This window comes from Impatiens glandulifera, chromosome 3 (assembly GCF_907164915.1).
Source record: "Impatiens glandulifera chromosome 3, dImpGla2.1, whole genome shotgun sequence".
Classification (NCBI taxonomy): Eukaryota; Viridiplantae; Streptophyta; class Magnoliopsida; order Ericales; family Balsaminaceae; genus Impatiens; species Impatiens glandulifera.
In genome coordinates, this window is record NC_061864.1 from 783696 (window position 1) to 804194 (window position 20499).

Consider the following 20499-nt stretch of genomic DNA (forward strand, 5'->3'; position numbering starts at 1 on the left):
ATGCGGTTTTACAATATACAAAATCTTTTGAGTTTTCGACATTCTAATATCTTAGATTGTAACGAGGTTTGAGCGTTGAATGTTTGCAATTAGTCAGATATTTCATTTTTATCACTTTATTTGTGTGATGATTTCTTCAATATTTCTTGAGTTTTTTTTTATTTATTGTTAATTATGGCCAATCATTTCATAATTTGTACTTAATTAGTTTTGTTGTTTGGTTAACATTTGGTTTCGATCTTCACAATTAAATGAAGCAATAAAAAGTGTTTTATTTAATTTGAAGAAAAACTATATTTTTATAATGTTTTTGTTGTAGTTAATCAACATGACCAATAAATAGATAAACATATGGATCCCTGTTTTTTTTTTCAAAAGAAAAACAAAGAAAGAAAAATGACCATAATTAAACTTAAAATGTTTTTAATCGTCGCAATTAATATTCCAAATATACAATGCATGGTCCATTCTTATTCATGAAATTTTGAATACAATATTGATGCATGGTGGGAAAGAAAACAATATCAATGAACTTTTGTCTGATCAGGGTAATTGGCACTAAACTTAAAAAAAGAAAAGATAAATAATATAGGAAGATCCAACTGGGGAGGCATTGATTATTTTATGATAAAAAAAAAGAAATATGATCATTAATTGCTAAGCTGGATAGAGAAATGGAAAACTTATAAGTAATAATTTTATTTTATTTCCTCTCTTGTTCATATTTTATTTTATCTGAAATTTTGTGTGTGCTTCCATGTATGTGTTTCTTGTTTATTAATAAAATATAGTTTTTTCATTTACAGAAAATATAGATTTTAAATTAATTTGAAGATTCTTTATAATATTTGTATTGAATAACTAATTAATTAGTTGTTAACATCCCATCAATGTGAAGTGCAAACAAATACTGTATCAGCACACCAGTAACAGGAAGGAGCTAAAGCCCCTAAAATCCTATTCCATGAATTAATGTTCTACAGTTCCTCAATTTATAAAAACTAGCTAGATTAATTAATTTATCTCTTCTACAGTTTTCCAACTTTTTTTTTTAAAAAAAAAGGACTTTTCCTCATCAATTTATATTTATTTATATAAAGAAAGTAAATTTATGATTCTAATTAAAACAATGTTTACAAGCTTTGTTTAGGTGTTTTAGGTTACTATAAATATTTTAAACTTCAAAGTTTAAATGTCATTAATAAATAGACAGAGAAATTTCACTAAATTATTCAATAAAATAAAGAAAATAGAGATACATATTAAACAAGCATTCTACCAACTTATCTCCATGCCAATTAAAATTAAAATTTATATATGATGTTTGAAAAGATGAGTGTGGGTGACTTATCAGATTGTTACCAACAAATTTAAATTGTTTTTCTCAAAATTAAGAATTATTTAAGAATGTCAGAAGTGTTACTATAAACTTTTTTTTCCCATCATAATTAATATAGATTAACATATTTTCATTCTTCTTAATTTTAAATAGTAATTTCATTAAATTTATTTAAAAGAATTTCATTTCACTAATAAATCACACCACTATATATATATATATATATATATATATATATATATATATATATATATATATATATATATATATATATATATATATATATATATATATATATATATATATATATATATATATAAACAATTGACAAAAGTGAACCCAAAATTATAAGGGCTCAATAAATAATTTGGGCTTACGAGGCCTCTTAATCAATAATAATTTGGGCTTTCGAGGCCTCTTAATCAATAATAATTTGGGCTTTCGAGGCCTCTTAATCAATATTGGATTCTCCCAAGTCCCAATCAACATTCTATGTGAGCTATACTAGAATCCACATTCATCGACGGCTGTCTCATGAATAAATTTGTTAAATTAAATTATGCATATTATTAATAATTTTATATTCTATTTGCATACAATTCATTATTTAAGCTAATTAAAATATATTCACACCAATAATGCGAAAATATATCTTGTAATTATTTTATATATTATATTAAAGTCTTATTTTCTATTTAAGATATAATTATTAATTATCAAATTAATTTTTTTAATATGATAGAAATTCAATTATAAGAATAGTAATAATAGAACTATTTAATAATAATTATAAAAATAAAGTCTAATAAAGATCATCATAATTGAAATGATATATATATATATATATCATTTTTAATACTTTAAATAAAAATAATTTATTATAGTTTTTATAATTTATATTCTCATATTATTTATATCTTATATAGTTTGTAATAGGATCAAATTGTACTCTTATGAAGATTCTCAAACTCCATACCTTCCAATGCCATCTTTAATATGAATTTTTGTTAAAAAACAATAAATAAATAAATAAAACAATGATGGTTTTAGTTTAAGGATGGCAGAAATGGTCCACAAGACAATCTACGGTAGTAGTGGTGGACACCAGCGGAATGGGCATACGAATTTTTTTATTAACAAGGTTTGTTAGATAAAAAAATAGTTATTTAAAAAATAATATAAATGATTAAAATGCATTTTTATATTTAAGATCCATTTATCCCCCCACATTTGGCAGTATGCCAGTATATATGTATTTTAATTATTTATTAAATGAAGTAAAGTCCTAGATGTAGTTTCAGACCTTTAAATTTCTGTCCCATACATTTAAAGCTGCAAGAAATAATTGAGTTGACCTGTCGTCTACCATTATAAACAACAAATTTCAAAAGTATTTTTAAAACAATCCCCAAATTCTTAAAATCCATCAAAATCTCCCATAAAATAATAACAAAACCCGGTTCATTTTATATTTTTTTTATTCTTGTATTTTTTTTTTTCCCACACCAATTTCTAACGGATCCAATGACTTAAAAATGGTGAAAATATGTAAAAGTTTAAAATATTTCATTTTCAAATGTAATTTCCTTGAATATATATTTCAATGAACCTAATATATATATATATATATATATATATATATATATATATATATATATATATATATATATATAAATAAAATTTCTGAAAATGTTTGATTCAGAAATTGGCAATTCTAAAATTACTAATTTCCAAAATTTTAAAAAATAAATAAATAACTGGCTTAAATATTAATAATTCTATCAGATTTTTCCTTGAACTTATTTCCCACTTTTTCGGCTGTATGTTTGACTCATGGCTTGCTGTTTCTCATTCTTCCTTACAAAAGAGTTTGAAAAAATTATAAATATATATTATTACTTATTTGATTTATTATATATAATATCTATGATTTGAAATTTCATAAGTTTTTATTATTATATATAACTTTTCCTTTTATAAATAAAATATACTACTTTCAACATTAAAAAAAAAAAAAAATGGGGCCAAATTAATATATATACATATACAGTAGAACTTAATTTCCCAGATATTTATATATTGCCTGCAAAATTTAAATACTGAATCAATTGAATAATAAATATAAATTGAGCTACTCTATAATCCTTGTGAATTCTTAAATCATAAATATTATTTATTTTTAATAATTTAATATATATATATATATATTTTTTAAAGTTATATGTATATTAAAAATGATGATATTATTCACTTATTTAAATTAATAAATTAAAATTATGACCTTTATTTTCTTACTCATGTATTTTTTGTAATTTAGGTTTGATTTTATTTGCAATGATGTGTTTAATTGCTTAAATTATTAGTAAAATCATTGAGGTCCGTTTGAATCAACTTATTTTAAATTATTCACTATAATTAAACAAAAGTTAATAATTGAAACCCAAATAACTCAAACTTATTTTCAAATATTTACCACTATTAAATTAACTCGTTTTGTGAAAGCTGCAGGCGCCAATCTGTCGTTTCTTAATCATGAATTTTCTCAAACAATAATTACTCCAGAAAGTCAGCTCTCAGCTCTCCATATATATCATCATCATCCTCTCCTCGATCATCATCCACACGTTATAAAAATAACCAAACAAGGCCTTGTAAACCCCTAGGGAATCGGGAATTTTGAATTGGGAAACTCAATCCCGTTGACATATCTATAAATATTCGACGAAGCTAATTTGGATATTCTCCATATTCAGTTCGGAAATAGATTTAATTTATTTTATTTTAACTGGCCGAGTAGTTATAAATAGATTGAAGAACAATACTCATTAGTAGAGATTAGAGAGAAGCTAATTAAGATGAGCCAATTGGGTATTTCTTCTTCTTCTTCGTCCTATCTTGTTCCTCTGTTTTTTCTTCTTCTGCTGCTGAATGAAGTTGCTTTCTCCAATGGCGGAACCACAAGCACCTTCGTTAGAAAGGTAGAGAAGACGGTGGATATGCCTCTTGACAGTGACGTCTTTCGCATTCCTCTTGGTTATAACGCCCCTCAACAGGTTCCTTATATTCTCTATCTCTCTGTTTCTTGATTTCACTTTGTTTCTCTATTTGGAGATTTCCTGATCTATGGTTAGGGTTTACTGTTAATGTATGTATATAGGTACATATAACCCAAGGAGATCACGAGGGGAAAGGGGTTATCGTCTCATGGGTAACCCAATCTGAACCCGGTTCAAGTCTAGTTCTTTACTGGAAAGAAAACCACAAACAAGTTGTTCATAAAGCCAAAGGCAAACTTACAACTTACAAATACTTAAATTACACTTCTGGGTTCATTCATCACTGCACCATTTTGAACTTAGAGGTCAGATATATATATATATATATATCTTTTAAATTAATCGTCTTTCTTTCTGATAATGGGTTTGGTTTGATTTTGATTTTGATTTGTGCATGCAGTTTGATACAAAATACTACTACAAAATTGGAATTGGACTCACAACAAGAACATTCTGGTTCACAACTCCACCTCAAGTCGGTCCTGACGTTCCTTACACGTTTGGTCTAATTGGGGATCTTGGTCAGAGCTTCGATTCAAACATGACAATAACTCATTACGAACATAACCCAACAAAAGGACAGACCGTTCTATTTGTTGGAGATTTAAGTTACGCTGATAATTATCCAAATCATGATAACGTTAGATGGGATACTTGGGGAAGATTTACTGAAAGAACAGTTGCATATCAACCATGGATTTGGACTGCTGGAAATCACGAACTTGATTTCGAACCCACCATTGTAAGTATATATATATATATATGAATTCATTGCCCATCCATCAATATCCCCTTTTAAACAAAATCGTAATCTATATATATTGTAATGCAGGGTGAAACAAGGCCTTTTAAGCCATTTAGTCATCGTTATAAGACTCCATACAGAGCATCAGGAAGCACACAACCATTTTGGTACTCTATAAAGAGAGCTTCTGCTTACATAATTGTATTGTCATCTTATTCTGCATATGGTAAATATACTCCTCAATATAAATGGTTGGAGGCGGAGCTACCAAAAGTTAACCGGAGTGAAACCCCCTGGTTAATTGTTCTTATGCATTCTCCATGGTACAATAGTTACAATTACCATTACATGGAGGGTGAATCCATGAGAGTCATGTACGAGCCTTGGTTTGTTAAGTATAAAGTTGATGTCGTTTTCGCAGGACACGTTCATGCCTACGAGCGATCGGTAATTCTTATTAGTTGAATTCAATTTGATTCAATTTTACAATTTATCGATATTATTGTTAATTTGCAGGAACGGATTTCGAACGTGGCTTATAATGTAGTTAATGGGATTTGTACTCCGGTGAAAGATATGTCTGCTCCGGTTTATATCACAATTGGGGATGGTGGAAACCTCGAAGGATTGGCTACAAAGTTAGAATTTATTTTATTTTATTTTTGTTTGGTATAAAGGATATAATTTTTGTATGCAATGAGTCTTACTATAGTCTATATATATTGGTTTGTTTGCAGCATGAGTGAGCCGCAACCGAAGTACTCTGCTTTTCGGGAGGCTAGTTTTGGGCATGCGATGTTTGACATCAAAAATAGGACCCATGCTTACTACGGTTGGCATAGGAATCAAGACGGTTATGCAGTTGAAGCCGACACATTGTGGTTTTTCAACCGGTTTTGGCATCCGGTTGATGACTCTACAAGCGAGGATCATTGATTGATCCTCCATCCCGTAAAGATGTGGGTTGTTATTGATGAATTCATGTTGTTGTGTGATCTAAAATGACTGCTTTATTTCGTTAATAAAATGTTTATCTTTTCCTTTGTAAAATTGTCTTTGATTTCCCTTAGTTGAGTAGAGAGTAGGTAGTGAACTTAATTATCATGCTTTTATAAGTATTTTATTCAGTATTGTGTCTAAATATCATACTCTCCATAATTGAATTCAGTTTATTAAATGTAACAAATTAAGTTAGTAATAAGTCAAAATGAAGAAGTGTATTAAACACTTTTACCCATTTGAAAATCAAATAGACATTTAGCTTGAATCAAACTAGTCCTTAGTCGACACTTATTTAAGAAACAAAATTTGTCCACTTAACTATTTCCAAACATGTGTGCTTCCTGATTTATTTGTGAGTTTATTAAAGTGAACAATTAAATTTCACGTGACTTGAATGAATACAATTAAATTTGAAGCATTCACAATAGTTTCACACAGCTCCATCTTGGAATTGCAACCATCTTGGAAATGTAATTTTTAATTATTTTGTAATAATTATCATACTTTTAATATATACTTTTTTTATTATCAAATTAATTAATTTATTAAAATACTTTTACTTATTAAATATTTATAAATTTTAAATCTTTTCACTTAATAACTCATTTTTTTATAACTCTGTTACAAATAAAATTAAAGTATGATTAATTAAGTTCATAACTAAGTATTTTGTTATTATTTATAAGACTGTTGTTGTATTTTTATTCTTTGAGCATTTATTTAAGACTTATTGATGTGCAAATAATTAGTAAGCTCTCTAATTTAACTTTACAATTTATTTTTTTAAGTATTTATAAATTGTTTTGATTTTATAAAAATAAAATAAATTTTTATTTGCAGAATACAAATAAGTTCTCATTTATTTAAATAAATGAGAACTCATATATAATATATTTTGTAACTATATCTTAGCTAGATACATATTTGAATAAATGAAGAGGGAGGGTACATAATCTACTTTTTCTTGAATATAATAATAATAATAATAATAATAATAATAGTAATAATACCCAAATGACAGACAACTTATCGACCTCATTTGTAACATATGGGTTATAATCAACCCTTTCTTGTACAAGTAAATATCATTTAAACATGAATCTAGATAAAAAAAAAAAAAAAGGCTGTATAGAACAACATTTAATAACGATTTGTTATCTCCATTCAGATTTTCAGATCCTAACTTGGAGATGTTTCAATATTGTGGGTCACTGAATATTGATATTTCAAATAATTTGTCTTCCATTCAAAATATTAAAATTGTGGTAACTTTCAAAATGAGATTTATTTAAGTGTTTAAAAATTAAAAGATATTTATCACCGTTCAATACAATCCCGTTAAAGACTCTTCAAGATTGCAGATAGTGTAAGTTCCAAATGGATTGGCTTTTGAAGGCAGTTTGTTGAGTAAAGGGCCTAATGCACACTCGATCTTGACGACAGCTTCTTGTCCTACACCACAAAATTATAAAGAAAACTGTAAGACAATTTGTACAATACTTGCCTTAATTAGAAACAAATAAAATTTCAATACTTTTCCATGATTTTGTTTCAATAACAATTTAATCTCAAAATTTAAAAAAAAAGTAAATGAACTCACCATTGTTGTCCATTAACATCCCAGATAATACAAGCATGAGACTATATACAAGATCTTTTTTAAGTGTCCCTTCATTTCAACCGTGGTAGCGAGTTCTTGAATGCATTTCATTACTTTTCTTTGAATCATTATAAGATATTGTCGAATGTTCATTTGGTTCATGGTTAAAAATATCACTGAATAAGCTCAATTAATATCAGGTGCAAGAAAAAAAAAATCTCATTTCGAATGTTTTCATAAGATTCATTTAAGCATGTAAGAAATTGGGATAGTCTCATTGTGTCCTTCTCAATTTGATAAAAAACTTGGTAACATTTGTTAACCCTAATCTTATAGTCGCATCTTGGAAGTAGCTTAATACAATAATACTCATCCAACCATCTATTCATAGTAGGAAAATATTTTTCAAGAACAGATTCTTGCTTCAGTGAGTTTATGTTTTTATGTAAATGGAAAGAATTTTTGTTAATTTTTTACTTGATATCGTCTTTTAATTGTCTCTCATAGCTCCAGGTAGATGAACAAAATCCTCTTTAGTGTCTGCACTGCACATAGTGAATTTAGAATCCAAACGCAAACAAGTGAATCTGTTTTGTTTCATTTGTATCGATTATTATCATTTTAAGATAGTTTTGCCTTGTAAAGAGTGCAGTCACAATCGTCATACTTGGTTGATCGTTGATTCCCACATAAAGAAACTCCTTTTCAGCTTTCTTGGCTAGATTTCTTTTCTTCTTCTTTTTCTTTAGGTTTTGTTTTTCCTTTAAATCACATTTATTCTTCTTATCGCGTTTCTTCTTAACTTCCACATACCGTCTTGCCTAATAGTTTTTCTTTCGAATCTTGATCTTTGTCCGTTTGTAGCTATTGAGTGACTACTTCTTCTGAATCCATTGTAATATCTGATGAACTAGAAGAAAAACTAGACAAAGAATTAGAAGAAATTTCACCCAACTCTGATACCATAATAATCAAGTGGAAAAACTTGTGATTGTGTAATGCTTCTATAGGTGAGAACAAGAATAGAAAAAATGTAATGAATCCTACCGGGCTATCTCCCAATCAGGGCTGACCCTAGGGTAAACCCAACAAGCCATCGGGCTAGGGCAACCCACCCATAGGGCAGCCCATTTATTACAAATATAAGATATTTAATTAAAATTTATTGATTTTTTAAACATAAAATCTTATAGCACAATGGTTAAGATAAAAATTGATAATTTTTATTTGGTTATGAGTTCAAATCTTACTCTCAAATTTCGGATCTACTCTGTTCCCGATCTTACAATTGGATTTTTACATATTACAAAATAGTCCTTAAACTATTGATATAATAACATAAATTAAAATAACTTTATAATTAAAACTAATTTAACAAGTTATCTAATCCAACCTTTTACCCCTCTTACCTGCCATACCCATAAGTATATACTCAATCGTTTATATTGAAACAATTGAAGATTGAGCCGTTAGATAAGATAATTATTTTTATATATTAGAATATAGAAAGAACTTTAATTTAGATGAAATATATTGATACATATTGAAATGGAGTACATTGTGAAACATACTTGAGAAATTAAGACAAATTTTGATCTTTATTATAATATTATTAATACAATATATGAATATTTCAAGTATTAGGTTCATGAGTTTTAGGGCAGGCTAACTATGGTTTTTGTATTAAGGAGTATAAAGAGAATAAATTTAGTTATTTTATATGTTTAATCTCACTATATTGATTTGATTATCCCATATTAAATAAATCATCAATTTCCTCTCTAAATTGAATTCATTTATTAGACTTATTTGAGATCATATTCAACTCTTTGGACTTCTATTGAATCGTAAAATAGGTCCACTCTTACTCCATAATGTCAATTATTTTTTTATAATGTTCATTTTTTCTTATAAATATTATATATATATATATATATATATAATTATTCTAATCATTATTTTATAATTAAAATAATTATAAAAATTTTAGTTTATTTATTAAAAAAGTTATTTCAATTATTTAAATAATATCAAAGAATTATTTAAAATATAGTTAATAATAATTTTAATGAAATAAAATTTTAATAAATAATTACAATAATTAATAATAATATAGTAATTTTTATATAATTAATTTTAAATATTATATATTAATAATAAAATTATAATAAATAAATTGAAATGAAAAAAATTATAATAATTTTATATTAAAAAATTATTTAAAAAATATTAGAAAAGTTAAATATGAAATATTTTAATAAAAAAATTATACCATATTATAATATATGTTATTAACATGAAATAAAATGATATATTTAACTGAGATGTGTTTGATATAACATTAATATATAATATTTTAAAGACTTTGTTTTATATTTTTTATATTTGATTAATAATTTTTATTTGTAATTTAAAATAATAATATATATATATATATATATATATATATATATATATATATATATATATGGTAATTTGTCGAGAAATTTGGTAATATATGATAAAAAGTTTGAATCATTCCAACTCATTTTTTAGATAAAAAAAAATATATAATTAATATGATGAGTTATTAAGGGTTTAAATTTTATTATTTTATTAAATTATGTTATACTTAATGTTTTGTAAAATTTAAAAAATATATAATATAAATTTTTTAATCTTTTTAATTAAATAAAATATAATAAAATAAATATTGAGATATTATTATTAATTTTGATTATAAAATAACTATAATAAATACAAACATTATGTATAAAAATGCTAATGATGATACGTCTTAATTAAACTTTACATTTCTATCCATTCAATCCACCCCTTTATCCATGTTGACTATCAATCAAAATAAATCAAAATATTATATTATTAAATTGAGTTATTTAAAAAAAAAGTATAACAAAAAAAAAATGAGGAACACCTAAAATATTGTAACCATACGAAACCATGCCTATTCAGTTCCGTTTGTAACTCAATTTTATATTTTTCGCTCTATCACTTCATTTCCATAATCATTTCACATTATAAATTACTCATTTCTTCCAATTTTACTATCATTCACGAATTTTCAAAAACAATCTCACGATTCTTTCTTTGAACTATATTTTACGATTTTTTGCCATGAACCTATTTCATGAATTCTTGAAAAATCTTAATATCAATGTTTGTTGGGAGGTAGTCAAATGTACTAAAATAATATAGATATAACTAGGTAAAGTTTGAGCAGACTGCCGACACTCTATTTACTGTATTTTTATTATCTCAACTTTCTCGAAAAGGGTTGGTTGACTACATGTTTGGTACAACAACCCTCCATAAAGCAGTATAATACAATGCTCTCGTGTAATGAAGATTTTTACACGAAAACATTGTACATAATATCCTAATGTACTCCATTTCATTATGGATCAATATAGCTTTTTCATCTAAATTTATTTGTGTTATTTAATTTATTTCTATAGAATTATATATTTATTTATCTCAGTCTTATGCTCAATCTTCAATTATTTTTATATAAACTAATTAACTGCATGTCAAATAGCTAGAAGTGCAGATAGAATGTTTTGACTAGCCGATGGTCGTAGCCAAGTTAGATGGCATCATGAATGTTGAGAGGATGTTGTTGAATGATTTTTTTTTTGGTATTGTTTTTTTTATTATAAAATATTTGGATTTTGTAACTAATAAATTCACAATTATTGTTATTCAAATACTGGTTTTATAGTAAATATGGTGATACTTGTTTCTTGCACTCTTAACGTAAATAAAAACAATTTGTGTCATATATCAAACAACATAAATAAATAAACAACTAACAAAATAAATGAAAGAAAATTTACTCTATAGGCAGATATTATCAAATTTTAGAATGATAAAAAAATTATATTAAAAGAAAAATTACAACCAAAAAATAAACAAATATGTTACTTTGTTTGGAAACAGGAGTTGAATGAAGATTTAAAAAAAAAAAATCATAAGAATCATGACAAATATTGACAAAAAGAAATAAAATTGTGGGGGAATGGTTTTGTGTTTGATGTCATATGGTTTGAAAATTTGAAAATATATCTTATTAAATTTTTAATTCTCTTAAAAGATAACACATTATTCCATATAATTTATTAATTTTTTATTGATATTTTTTTTCACTCTCTATCACTGTTTAAAAAAAATGATCCATTATTATTTTAGGCTCGAAGGCTCAAATTTTAAATTGTGTTATACGAACTTAAACTATTCAAAATTTTAGCTATTTGAGACTTTTTCCAAATAGACAAAACGTCTATCATATTATTAACGTATTAATTTATTTTTCTAATTAATTTGTCACGTTTTTAAATGAAATGATATTTAGTCATATTATTACCGTGTTACTTTCGTTTTTCTAATTAATTTATCACGTTTTAAATAAAATAATATTTAAAAACGTTTTGAACATATTTTTTAAAAATTAAGTATTATTTTTAGAATTTACGCATTTTAATTTGATGAGTTTGATTTGAGTGACTAAAAATATAAATAATCTAAACCATGACCGACAAGTTTCGTTCCTCGTTCTGTCTGTAACTCAATTCTTACATTTTTCTTTTTGTCACTTCATCTCCATAATCATATTCATATCACCCATCCCCATTTCTTCCAACTACACTATTTTATTGCGATTTATATTTTCTTTTCTCTAGACCATTCACGATTTTTCAGAAACAATCTCACATTTCTTTGTCGGAACCCTATTTCACAATTTTTTTTGTCGAAAACCTATTTCAAGACTTCATTTTGAAAAGTTAACACAAGTCCTAATAACACTTATCTTATAATACTTTTGCACATGTAGACCAATTCCCAACACCACTCTAGACAAAAAAAAAAAAAAAAAAAATATTGTTATCAAGATTTGTTAGAAGTTAGTGCAAATGTACACAATAAAAAAATAATAATATAAATATAGGTAAATTAAGTTCGAGCATGGTTGTTGTCACTTTATTTACTGTACTTTTAATTTATTATTGCAACTTTCTCAACTGGGTCCTAACTACAAGCTTTGCATATGTACACCAACCCTCTCTCCTGTGAAGCATGTTTTAAACGAGGGTACATTTCATTATGGATCAATATAGCTTTTCCATCTAAATTTATTTGTGCTATTTAATTTCTTTCATATAGTTATATATATATATATATATATATATATATATATATATATATATATATATATATATATATATATATATATATATATATATATACTTCTAACTGCTCAATCTTCATTAATTATTTTCATATAAACTAATCAAACTGTCAGCAATGTAGACTAATGGAATGTTTTGACTAGCCGATGGTCGGAGCCAAGTTAGATGGCATCATGAATATTGTTGTTGTTGAATGATTACTTTTTTTTTTTTTTGTAATATTCACGGCATAATATATTAAACAACACAAATAAATAAAAAGCAACTAACAAAATAAATGAAAGAAAAATTTACTCTATAGGCAGAGATTATCAAATTTTAGAATGATAAAAAAAATATATATATATATATATATATATATATATATATATATATATATATATATTAGAAGACAAACTACAACTAAAAAATAAAGAAATATGTTACTTTGAGTTGGATCAAGTTAAAAAAAAAATGATAGGGAGAAAAAATATTGAATTTTATTTTTTATGAGAATGATTTTGTCTATGATATCATAATTGGATTGAAAATCTAAAAGTTATATCTCCAATTAATTTTTTAATTCAATTAAATAATGACACATAATTCCATACAATTTTCTATCAATGTATTTCTATTTTCTATCATTACTATTTAAAAAATATCGAGTGTTATTTGATGCTCGAACTTATATTATTTTCACCAAATAAAGGTTCGAATTTTGAATTGTATTATAATGAATTCGAATTATCAAAATTTTAGTCATTTAAGTCTTTTTCTAATAGACAAAACGCTTGTTATATTATTAACATATTAATTTTATTTTTCTAAATAAATTATCACATTTTTAAATAAAATGATATGTAGCCATATTATTAACTTATTAGTTTAGTTTTCTAATTAATTTGTCACGTTTTTAAATGTAATTAATTTACTCATTCTAATTTAATGAAGTTGATTTGAGTGACTAAAAAATACATAATTCAATAAAAGATTTGAGAAAATTGAATAGAGATAGATATTTTATTTAACTTTAATTTTCAAAAAAAATCAAACGACATAATTTTTTTACTGTCTAACCAATTTAGACGTATTTATGTTTTAAATTAATATTTTTTTATGAGATATACACATTCAAATCTGCTTAACATGATATGAGTGCCTTAAAAATTGTTTAATGAGTGAAAATAATTGGAAAAAACGATTTTTTTTATTATTTTAATTTTACAAATGTGATAAATTAATTTAAAAAAACAAAATATTATAATAAATTAAAAAGACAGACCTGTTCTTTCGTTTTTTAAAATGACTTAAATGAATAAAATTATGATATTTGAAGTTCCATATGCCATAATTCAAAGCTTGACTCCATTTTCATAAAAAACTGAGTCCAAGTTCGACCCCCAAATATCCATTGGATCTTTAAAAATATATATTTAAAAAATTAAATATCCCATTGATAATTTAATTTAAATAAATAATAATTTAAAACATACTTTATATATATATATATATATATATATATATATATATATATATATATATATATATATATATATATATATATATATATATATATATATATATATATATATATATATATATATAACATTTATCTGAAATATGTAGAGCTATATGTAGTTCTAAATGATCATTTTTTAATGTGAAAAATAGATCTCTTAGTTAAATTTTTATATTTAGAAAATTATTTTGACAAAAATAAAATATATATATAACTGAGAAGAATAAATATTATAGACATGCAATTGACATGATCAAGAACTTATAAAAATAATAATTAAGAAAATAATAATAATAATAATAATAATAATATGTCAAGTTACATCTATTAACTAATTTAATATTAAAATGTTATACATCTTTATATTATTTTTAAAAAAATCAGAAAAAATTAAATCAAACCTAAAAGACAGTGAAATCATGAGAGAGTTCAATTACTATTTACAACTTATTAAGTTGTAGTGAAATTCAAAAATATAATAAAATCTTATGATATCTATATAGAGATGTGGATGGAGCTTAGGGCAGTGGGGTCTTAAGGGCAACCCTAGCTAGCTCATCCCTAATTATATATATATATATATATATATATATAAATAGGATGATGAATACCGACAGTAGTGCATATATCTCTCAAATCTATCTAGATCTATGGCCGGCTTAGAAGTTGTGAGTGGTCGGAAGCTGTTGTATGGATCACTTGATTCGAAGGAAACAATGCGAGTGTTTGCTACTTTCTTCGAACATGAAATTGATTTCGAGTTCATCAACGTTAACATCAAACCTGAGGACCATCGTGATTTTCTTTCTCAAATTGTAAGCGTTTTTTAGTTTTATTTCTTACTTTTTCGTAGTAAAAATCCCTTAGAAATATTCTATTGAGTTTCTATATATCATTTGTTTTGAATTAGCCATTTGGAGAACTTCCTGTTTACAAAGAAGAAGAGGGTGATCTGATTGTATTCGGTAACTAATTAATTAATTAACAAGTAATTTTGAAATATGAATTTAATTAATTATTATTAATGGCAATTAATTAAGTTGAACAAATATATATATAGGTTCAAGAGCAATAATGAGGTACTTATCACATATGTACATGACAACGGGAAAAGAATTTATATATGTGTCACCAAGAATGCAAGTAATAGTTTCATCATGGATCGAATCCGAGGACCACTGGTTCGATCCATTAGCTTCTAAACTTATCGAGAAATCCAAGAATGGGTTGGCGCAGACGGAGGAAGAGGCGGAGGCGGCGGTTGCTGAAACCGAGAAAGAATTGGCAAAAATACTCGATGTGTACGAGGATCAACTTAAGGTAAATGATTACTTGGCCGGAGACAAGTTTACTACGGCAGATCTAACCCATCTACCAAATTTGTACTATTTGATGAAAATGAAGACCAAACGGTTGTTTGAAGAGAGGCCTCGGGTTGCAGCTTGGTGTGCCGTGATTATGCCTCGACCGGCTTGGGCTAAGGTGGTGGCTATGGTTGAGACTTGAGATGGACATTAATAACTAGTGTTATATGTGACATCTTTATTGAAATAAAATGTGTTCTTTTCTTATATTTGTTTTGCAATAAATTGTCAACATGATAAGATGTTTTCTATGTTTTCTATATTAATCTAATCATATCTTATGGTTGAATTTATGTTATTTAATAAATAATGATTTGTGATAATTTTGTGGATGGGTATATTTTTTAGATAAAAATATTTAAAATTTATTAATATATAATGATAAAATAAAAAATAATAATTTAAAATAAATAAATATTTTCATTAATATTTTGATTAATAAATTGTGTAGTGTGGTGTAATGGATGAAGATAGTAAAGGAAATGATGTTTAATTTGATTAATACATAGTAATTTGTTTGGTTTGAATTATTTAAATAATTTTAACATAATAAAATATCAATTCTTTCTCTATTTCATCCATCAAATAACTTAATTCATTAACCTAAATACTATAATACTCTATTTTAAAAAAAAAATTACATACTATTTTAAATAACTCAAAATTAGTTAATTCATTGTCCAATAAAGTCTTGTTTTTTTTATATATATTTAGAAAAATACTTTGTATAAGATAAAAATAAATAATTATAATTTATCTAGTTTAGTTTTATTCCGAAAATTCTGTGAATTCATCCTTAGGAATGTTTATTGATTTGGTTTTCGGGTTATTCGAGTTCCTCAGTTGAATTTTTCAAATTGTTTTTTTTAGCCAATTCAAAATCCGAATCAAATTCGAATAAATTCTAATAAAATCGAACCGAATTTAAATTTAATATTCGGTTCAAATTTTGAATAATTTAAATCGAATTTAATTTTCTTTTTTCTTTTATTTCCAAATGTTAAATTCTAATTATTCTATTTCAAAACAAAATCTAATTTAAGATGTTCAAATATTAGATAAATAAAAACTTTGAGATTCAGTTGAAGCCAGGAGGCTCTTTCATATAATAATAGGGATAAAGAGGGGAGTGACTATTAGAGAATTATGTTAAGAGAATAAATATATGAAAGATTAGCGAGATTATTTGATTAACTTAGAAAATATATATGATGAGGATTGAGGAGGGTGAATGAGAAATTAGGTTTAGAGACGAGGTGACTGCTAAAAAATTAGGTTTGGAAATTGAGGTGGACACGGCTTGTGAATTAGGTTTAGAATATATATATATATATGAGAGGTGGGTAACCGAGTAGTTTAAAAAAATATAGATGAGTTGGGCCACTAAATAATTGTGGAATTATTATATATTATATTTAATAAATTATATAATATATAATAAAATAAATAATAATAAAATTAATTTGATTTGATTTTCAAGTTAAAACCTTCACTCCAAAATCAATTTAAAAATGGTGATTAAATTCGAATTAATTTGAAATTAGATTCGGTTTATTCAAATTCGATCAAATATTGAACACCCTAATAATCCTTTTCGAGATTTATATGTTTGACTTTTTTTTTTTTTAATCTTTTATAATTTTATTTTCTGTTGTCATTTGTGTCTTTTAATGTCTTTAAACCACTCTTTATCATACTTAATTATTTTTTTAAAATTGTTAGAACTAATTTTTGATTACTGTTAATTAATTTAAACAATATTTTTTTTAATGACTGGTGACTTATAATTTTATTTTCTCTTATATTCATATGGCTTACAGGACTCTAATTATTTTTTATTATATGTAAATTTTTAAATATATATATAATTTATTTTACATTCAGACTTAATAATAATACATTTGGAGCTTGCTAGTGTATACAAAAAGTTCGTAGTATAGTGAAAATATTTAATTATACTTTTTTTTTAATAGATCAGATCATTTAAATGATGAATTATTTATTAAATAATGAATTATAAAAAAAATAATCTGAAATACTCCTATCAAATTGGCTTAATTTCAAATTATATCTCAAGTCTCTCATCCATTCTTTTGTAGAACTTGGGACTTGGGACGTTGAGGATGTATCTCATATATATTTTTTAGTATTTTTTATAAGAATTTTTTTAAATATATAATATTTTAATATGAAAAATAGTAAATATAATATTTTTTTATGAAATACCGAAATAAATATTTTTGAATATAAAAAAGTCTCAAACATGACATTGTTTTGAACCTAGTCTTATAAGGCACTAAACATGGGAGATAAAACTAAAATTCAAGTTTTTTTTAGGGAATGCAAAACGAAAATTCAAGTTTATTTGAAAATAAAATTTTTTTGAAACATGACCTTGTTATGCGTTGAATAATGTCATGTTCAGAATTTTTTAACGAAAGGTAGAACTGAAAAATAAATTTATTTGAACATAAAAAAAGTCTCAAATATGGCATTGTTAGGCGTTAAACATTACCTTATGGCCTTACAAGGTGCTAAACATTTAATGCACAACTGAAATTCAATTTTTTTTAAAAGTTCCGAACATTACCATGTTCGGGACTTTTGATGAAATTTAGAACTGAAAAATAAGTTTATTTGAATATAAAAAAGTCCCGAACATTGCTATATGAGGCGCTGAACATGAAATGTAGAACTTAAATTCATGTTATTTTTTTCAACATAAAAAAATCTCAAAAATGGTTATGTTTAAGACTTTTTTATGGACTTTTTTCAACTTAAAAATAAAAACATAACAAAACAACCAAAATAAAACAGTATCAAAAATAATATAAGCATTAACAAAACAGTAACACAACAAAACATTCAAATTTTTTTTAACACAAAAAAGCCCCGAAGAAGCATGTTTATGATTTTTTATGGACTTTTTTCAACATAACAAATACAATGTTGGCCTCAAAACAACAATAATAAAGTAGTGTCAAAACAATATTATAAGTCTTAATAAAATATGAGAAATTTTAGGAAAAAAAATGACGTGACGCAATTTGATTTGTTGAAAAAATAATAAAATTTAGCTCTACTCTCCCTCCTTGTATTTTTCATTTTTTCAACCAATAACTTGTGACATCATTTTCTTTCTCAATTTTCCTCCTCTATAGATCCTAAAAAAATAATAACACAATAACAATGAAATCTATTAATCAAATTAGTAGCTGTACTGAAAAATAACTTGCATTTGAATGTTTTTGACATTCTTGTATACAATTTCAGAATCAATATCCTCTAAAAATAAAATAACATAACTTGTTAGTTTCATTATATTTTCGAGTTCCCAAACTATTAATAACATTACTGTGAGACCGAAACCATGTACCAACCAAACACAAAAGTTATATGGAGCTCGTTTGATGTGGCTATTTTGGGATTTGTCTAAAGACCTTGTTTGGCTTCTTTTTTTTACATAATTTCTTATAAAATTTTCTATCAATTTTTATCCTTCTAAATATTAAATCACTAATTTATCAACCAAATATCTCTACTTAATTTTAAATAAATAAAAAATTAACATATTTTTTTATTAAACAGATATTTTTGTTTTTTACAAAATCCAAAGAAACATAAAAAAAAAACAAAAAAAAAAACACAAGATCAAACAAGATTGTCTCCGACATGCACGTACGGCCAGAGACACTCATTCAAAAGTTGTCTGCCTTTTCTGCCCCCTTTGCAGCCTTTTTCATTTTGATTCTCCTCAACCACTGTCACGCACTCTTGCTTTTAGTTTGTTCTTGATCCGTCATTTCCTAGGTAGAGAAATGGCAGATTACGGTGGGATGATAAGAAATTGGTTTGTTAGTTTATGCTACATTATGAGAAGTTTGATTTTCCGAATACTATCCGTTGGTCCAATACCAAACCACATTGCTTTCATTATGGACGGTAACCGTAGATACTCAAAGAAACATAATCTCGGCCAAGGAGACGGTCACAAAGCCGGCTTTATTGCACTCATGTCTCTTTTGAAATATTGCTACGAATTAGGTATAAAGTACGTCACCATCTTCGCCTTCAGCATCGACAATTTCCGAAGGCATCCTGCCGAGGTTCAATACGTAATGGACCTCATGCAAGACAAGATGGAAATATTACTCAAAGAAACAACTATCGTTCATGATTACGGCGTTCGAATTCATTTCGTCGGAGACTTGAAACTCCTCCCAACTCCGGTTAGACTTGCGGCGGAGAAGGTCATGCGCGCCACCGCTAATAATAACAGGACCGTGTTGTTCGTCTGTGTGGCGTATACTTCTTTGAATCAGATTATTCGTGCGGTTGAAGAAGCTTGTCATGAGAAGATTATAAAGATTGATGATTGTATTAATTATAAAGATGAGGAAGTTATAATGGAGGTGGATATTGAGAAGTATGCTGACATGGCGGTTGCGCCTGATCCTGATATATTGGTGAGAAGCTCCGGCGAGACTCGGCTGAGTAATTTTCTGTTATGGCAGACGAGCAATTGCATGTTGTATTCTCCCAAAGCGCTGTGGCCGGAGATGAGTTTGAAACATATTGTATGGGCTGTTTTAGATTATCAACGTCACTATCTGTTCTTGGAGAAGCAGAGGAAGAAGAAGATGAAGCAACTTTGAATATTTAAACTACAAATCTTCATCAAACAATCCTTTTTTTCGTTTTTATGCATG

At 25.7% G+C, this 20499-nt stretch overlaps 3 protein-coding genes across 3 annotated transcripts; all 3 read left to right on the forward strand.

The window, feature by feature from the left end:
- The first annotated feature begins 4035 nt into the window (after nucleotides 1-4035).
- LOC124931382 (purple acid phosphatase 2-like) lies at nucleotides 4036-6184 on the forward strand. Its single transcript, XM_047471833.1, has 6 exons — nucleotides 4036-4392; nucleotides 4497-4700; nucleotides 4796-5137; nucleotides 5228-5587; nucleotides 5657-5778; nucleotides 5878-6184. The coding sequence occupies exons 1-6, from the start codon at nucleotides 4195-4197 to the stop codon at nucleotides 6074-6076; spliced, it is 1425 nt and encodes a 474-aa protein (XP_047327789.1). The 5' UTR covers nucleotides 4036-4194; the 3' UTR covers nucleotides 6077-6184.
- An 8858-nt stretch (nucleotides 6185-15042) lies between these two features.
- LOC124932793 (glutathione S-transferase-like) lies at nucleotides 15043-16122 on the forward strand. The gene is made up of 3 exons (XM_047473473.1): nucleotides 15043-15241; nucleotides 15337-15391; nucleotides 15487-16122. Exons 1-3 carry the CDS (start codon nucleotides 15077-15079, stop codon nucleotides 15930-15932), a joined length of 666 nt encoding a protein of 221 aa, XP_047329429.1. The 5' UTR covers nucleotides 15043-15076; the 3' UTR covers nucleotides 15933-16122.
- Nucleotides 16123-19608: 3486 nt separating this feature from the next.
- On the forward strand, nucleotides 19609-20445 carry LOC124928766 (dehydrodolichyl diphosphate synthase 6-like). Its single transcript, XM_047469014.1, has one exon. It carries the CDS (start codon nucleotides 19609-19611, stop codon nucleotides 20443-20445), a length of 837 nt encoding a protein of 278 aa, XP_047324970.1.
- The last annotated feature ends 54 nt before the right edge of the window (nucleotides 20446-20499 follow it).

What these genes read in the sequence shown, in the direction of transcription:
- LOC124931382 (XM_047471833.1), top strand. Translation starts at nt 4,195, where the DNA reads ATGAGCCAATTGGGTATTTCTTCTTCTTCTTCGTCCTATCTTGTTCCT. An exon ending in TTGATTTCGAACCCACCATT is followed by an intron (nt 5,138 to 5,227) that starts GTAAGTATATAT and finishes ATTGTAATGCAG; the next exon opens with GGTGAAACAAGGCCTTTTAA. An exon ending in TTCATGCCTACGAGCGATCG is followed by an intron (nt 5,588 to 5,656) that starts GTAATTCTTATT and finishes GTTAATTTGCAG; the next exon opens with GAACGGATTTCGAACGTGGC.
- LOC124932793 (XM_047473473.1), top strand. Translation starts at nt 15,077, where the DNA reads ATGGCCGGCTTAGAAGTTGTGAGTGGTCGGAAGCTGTTGTATGGATCA. An exon ending in GTGATTTTCTTTCTCAAATT is followed by an intron (nt 15,242 to 15,336) that starts GTAAGCGTTTTT and finishes GTTTTGAATTAG; the next exon opens with CCATTTGGAGAACTTCCTGT. An exon ending in GGGTGATCTGATTGTATTCG is followed by an intron (nt 15,392 to 15,486) that starts GTAACTAATTAA and finishes ATATATATATAG; the next exon opens with GTTCAAGAGCAATAATGAGG.
- LOC124928766 (XM_047469014.1), top strand. Translation starts at nt 19,609, where the DNA reads ATGGCAGATTACGGTGGGATGATAAGAAATTGGTTTGTTAGTTTATGC.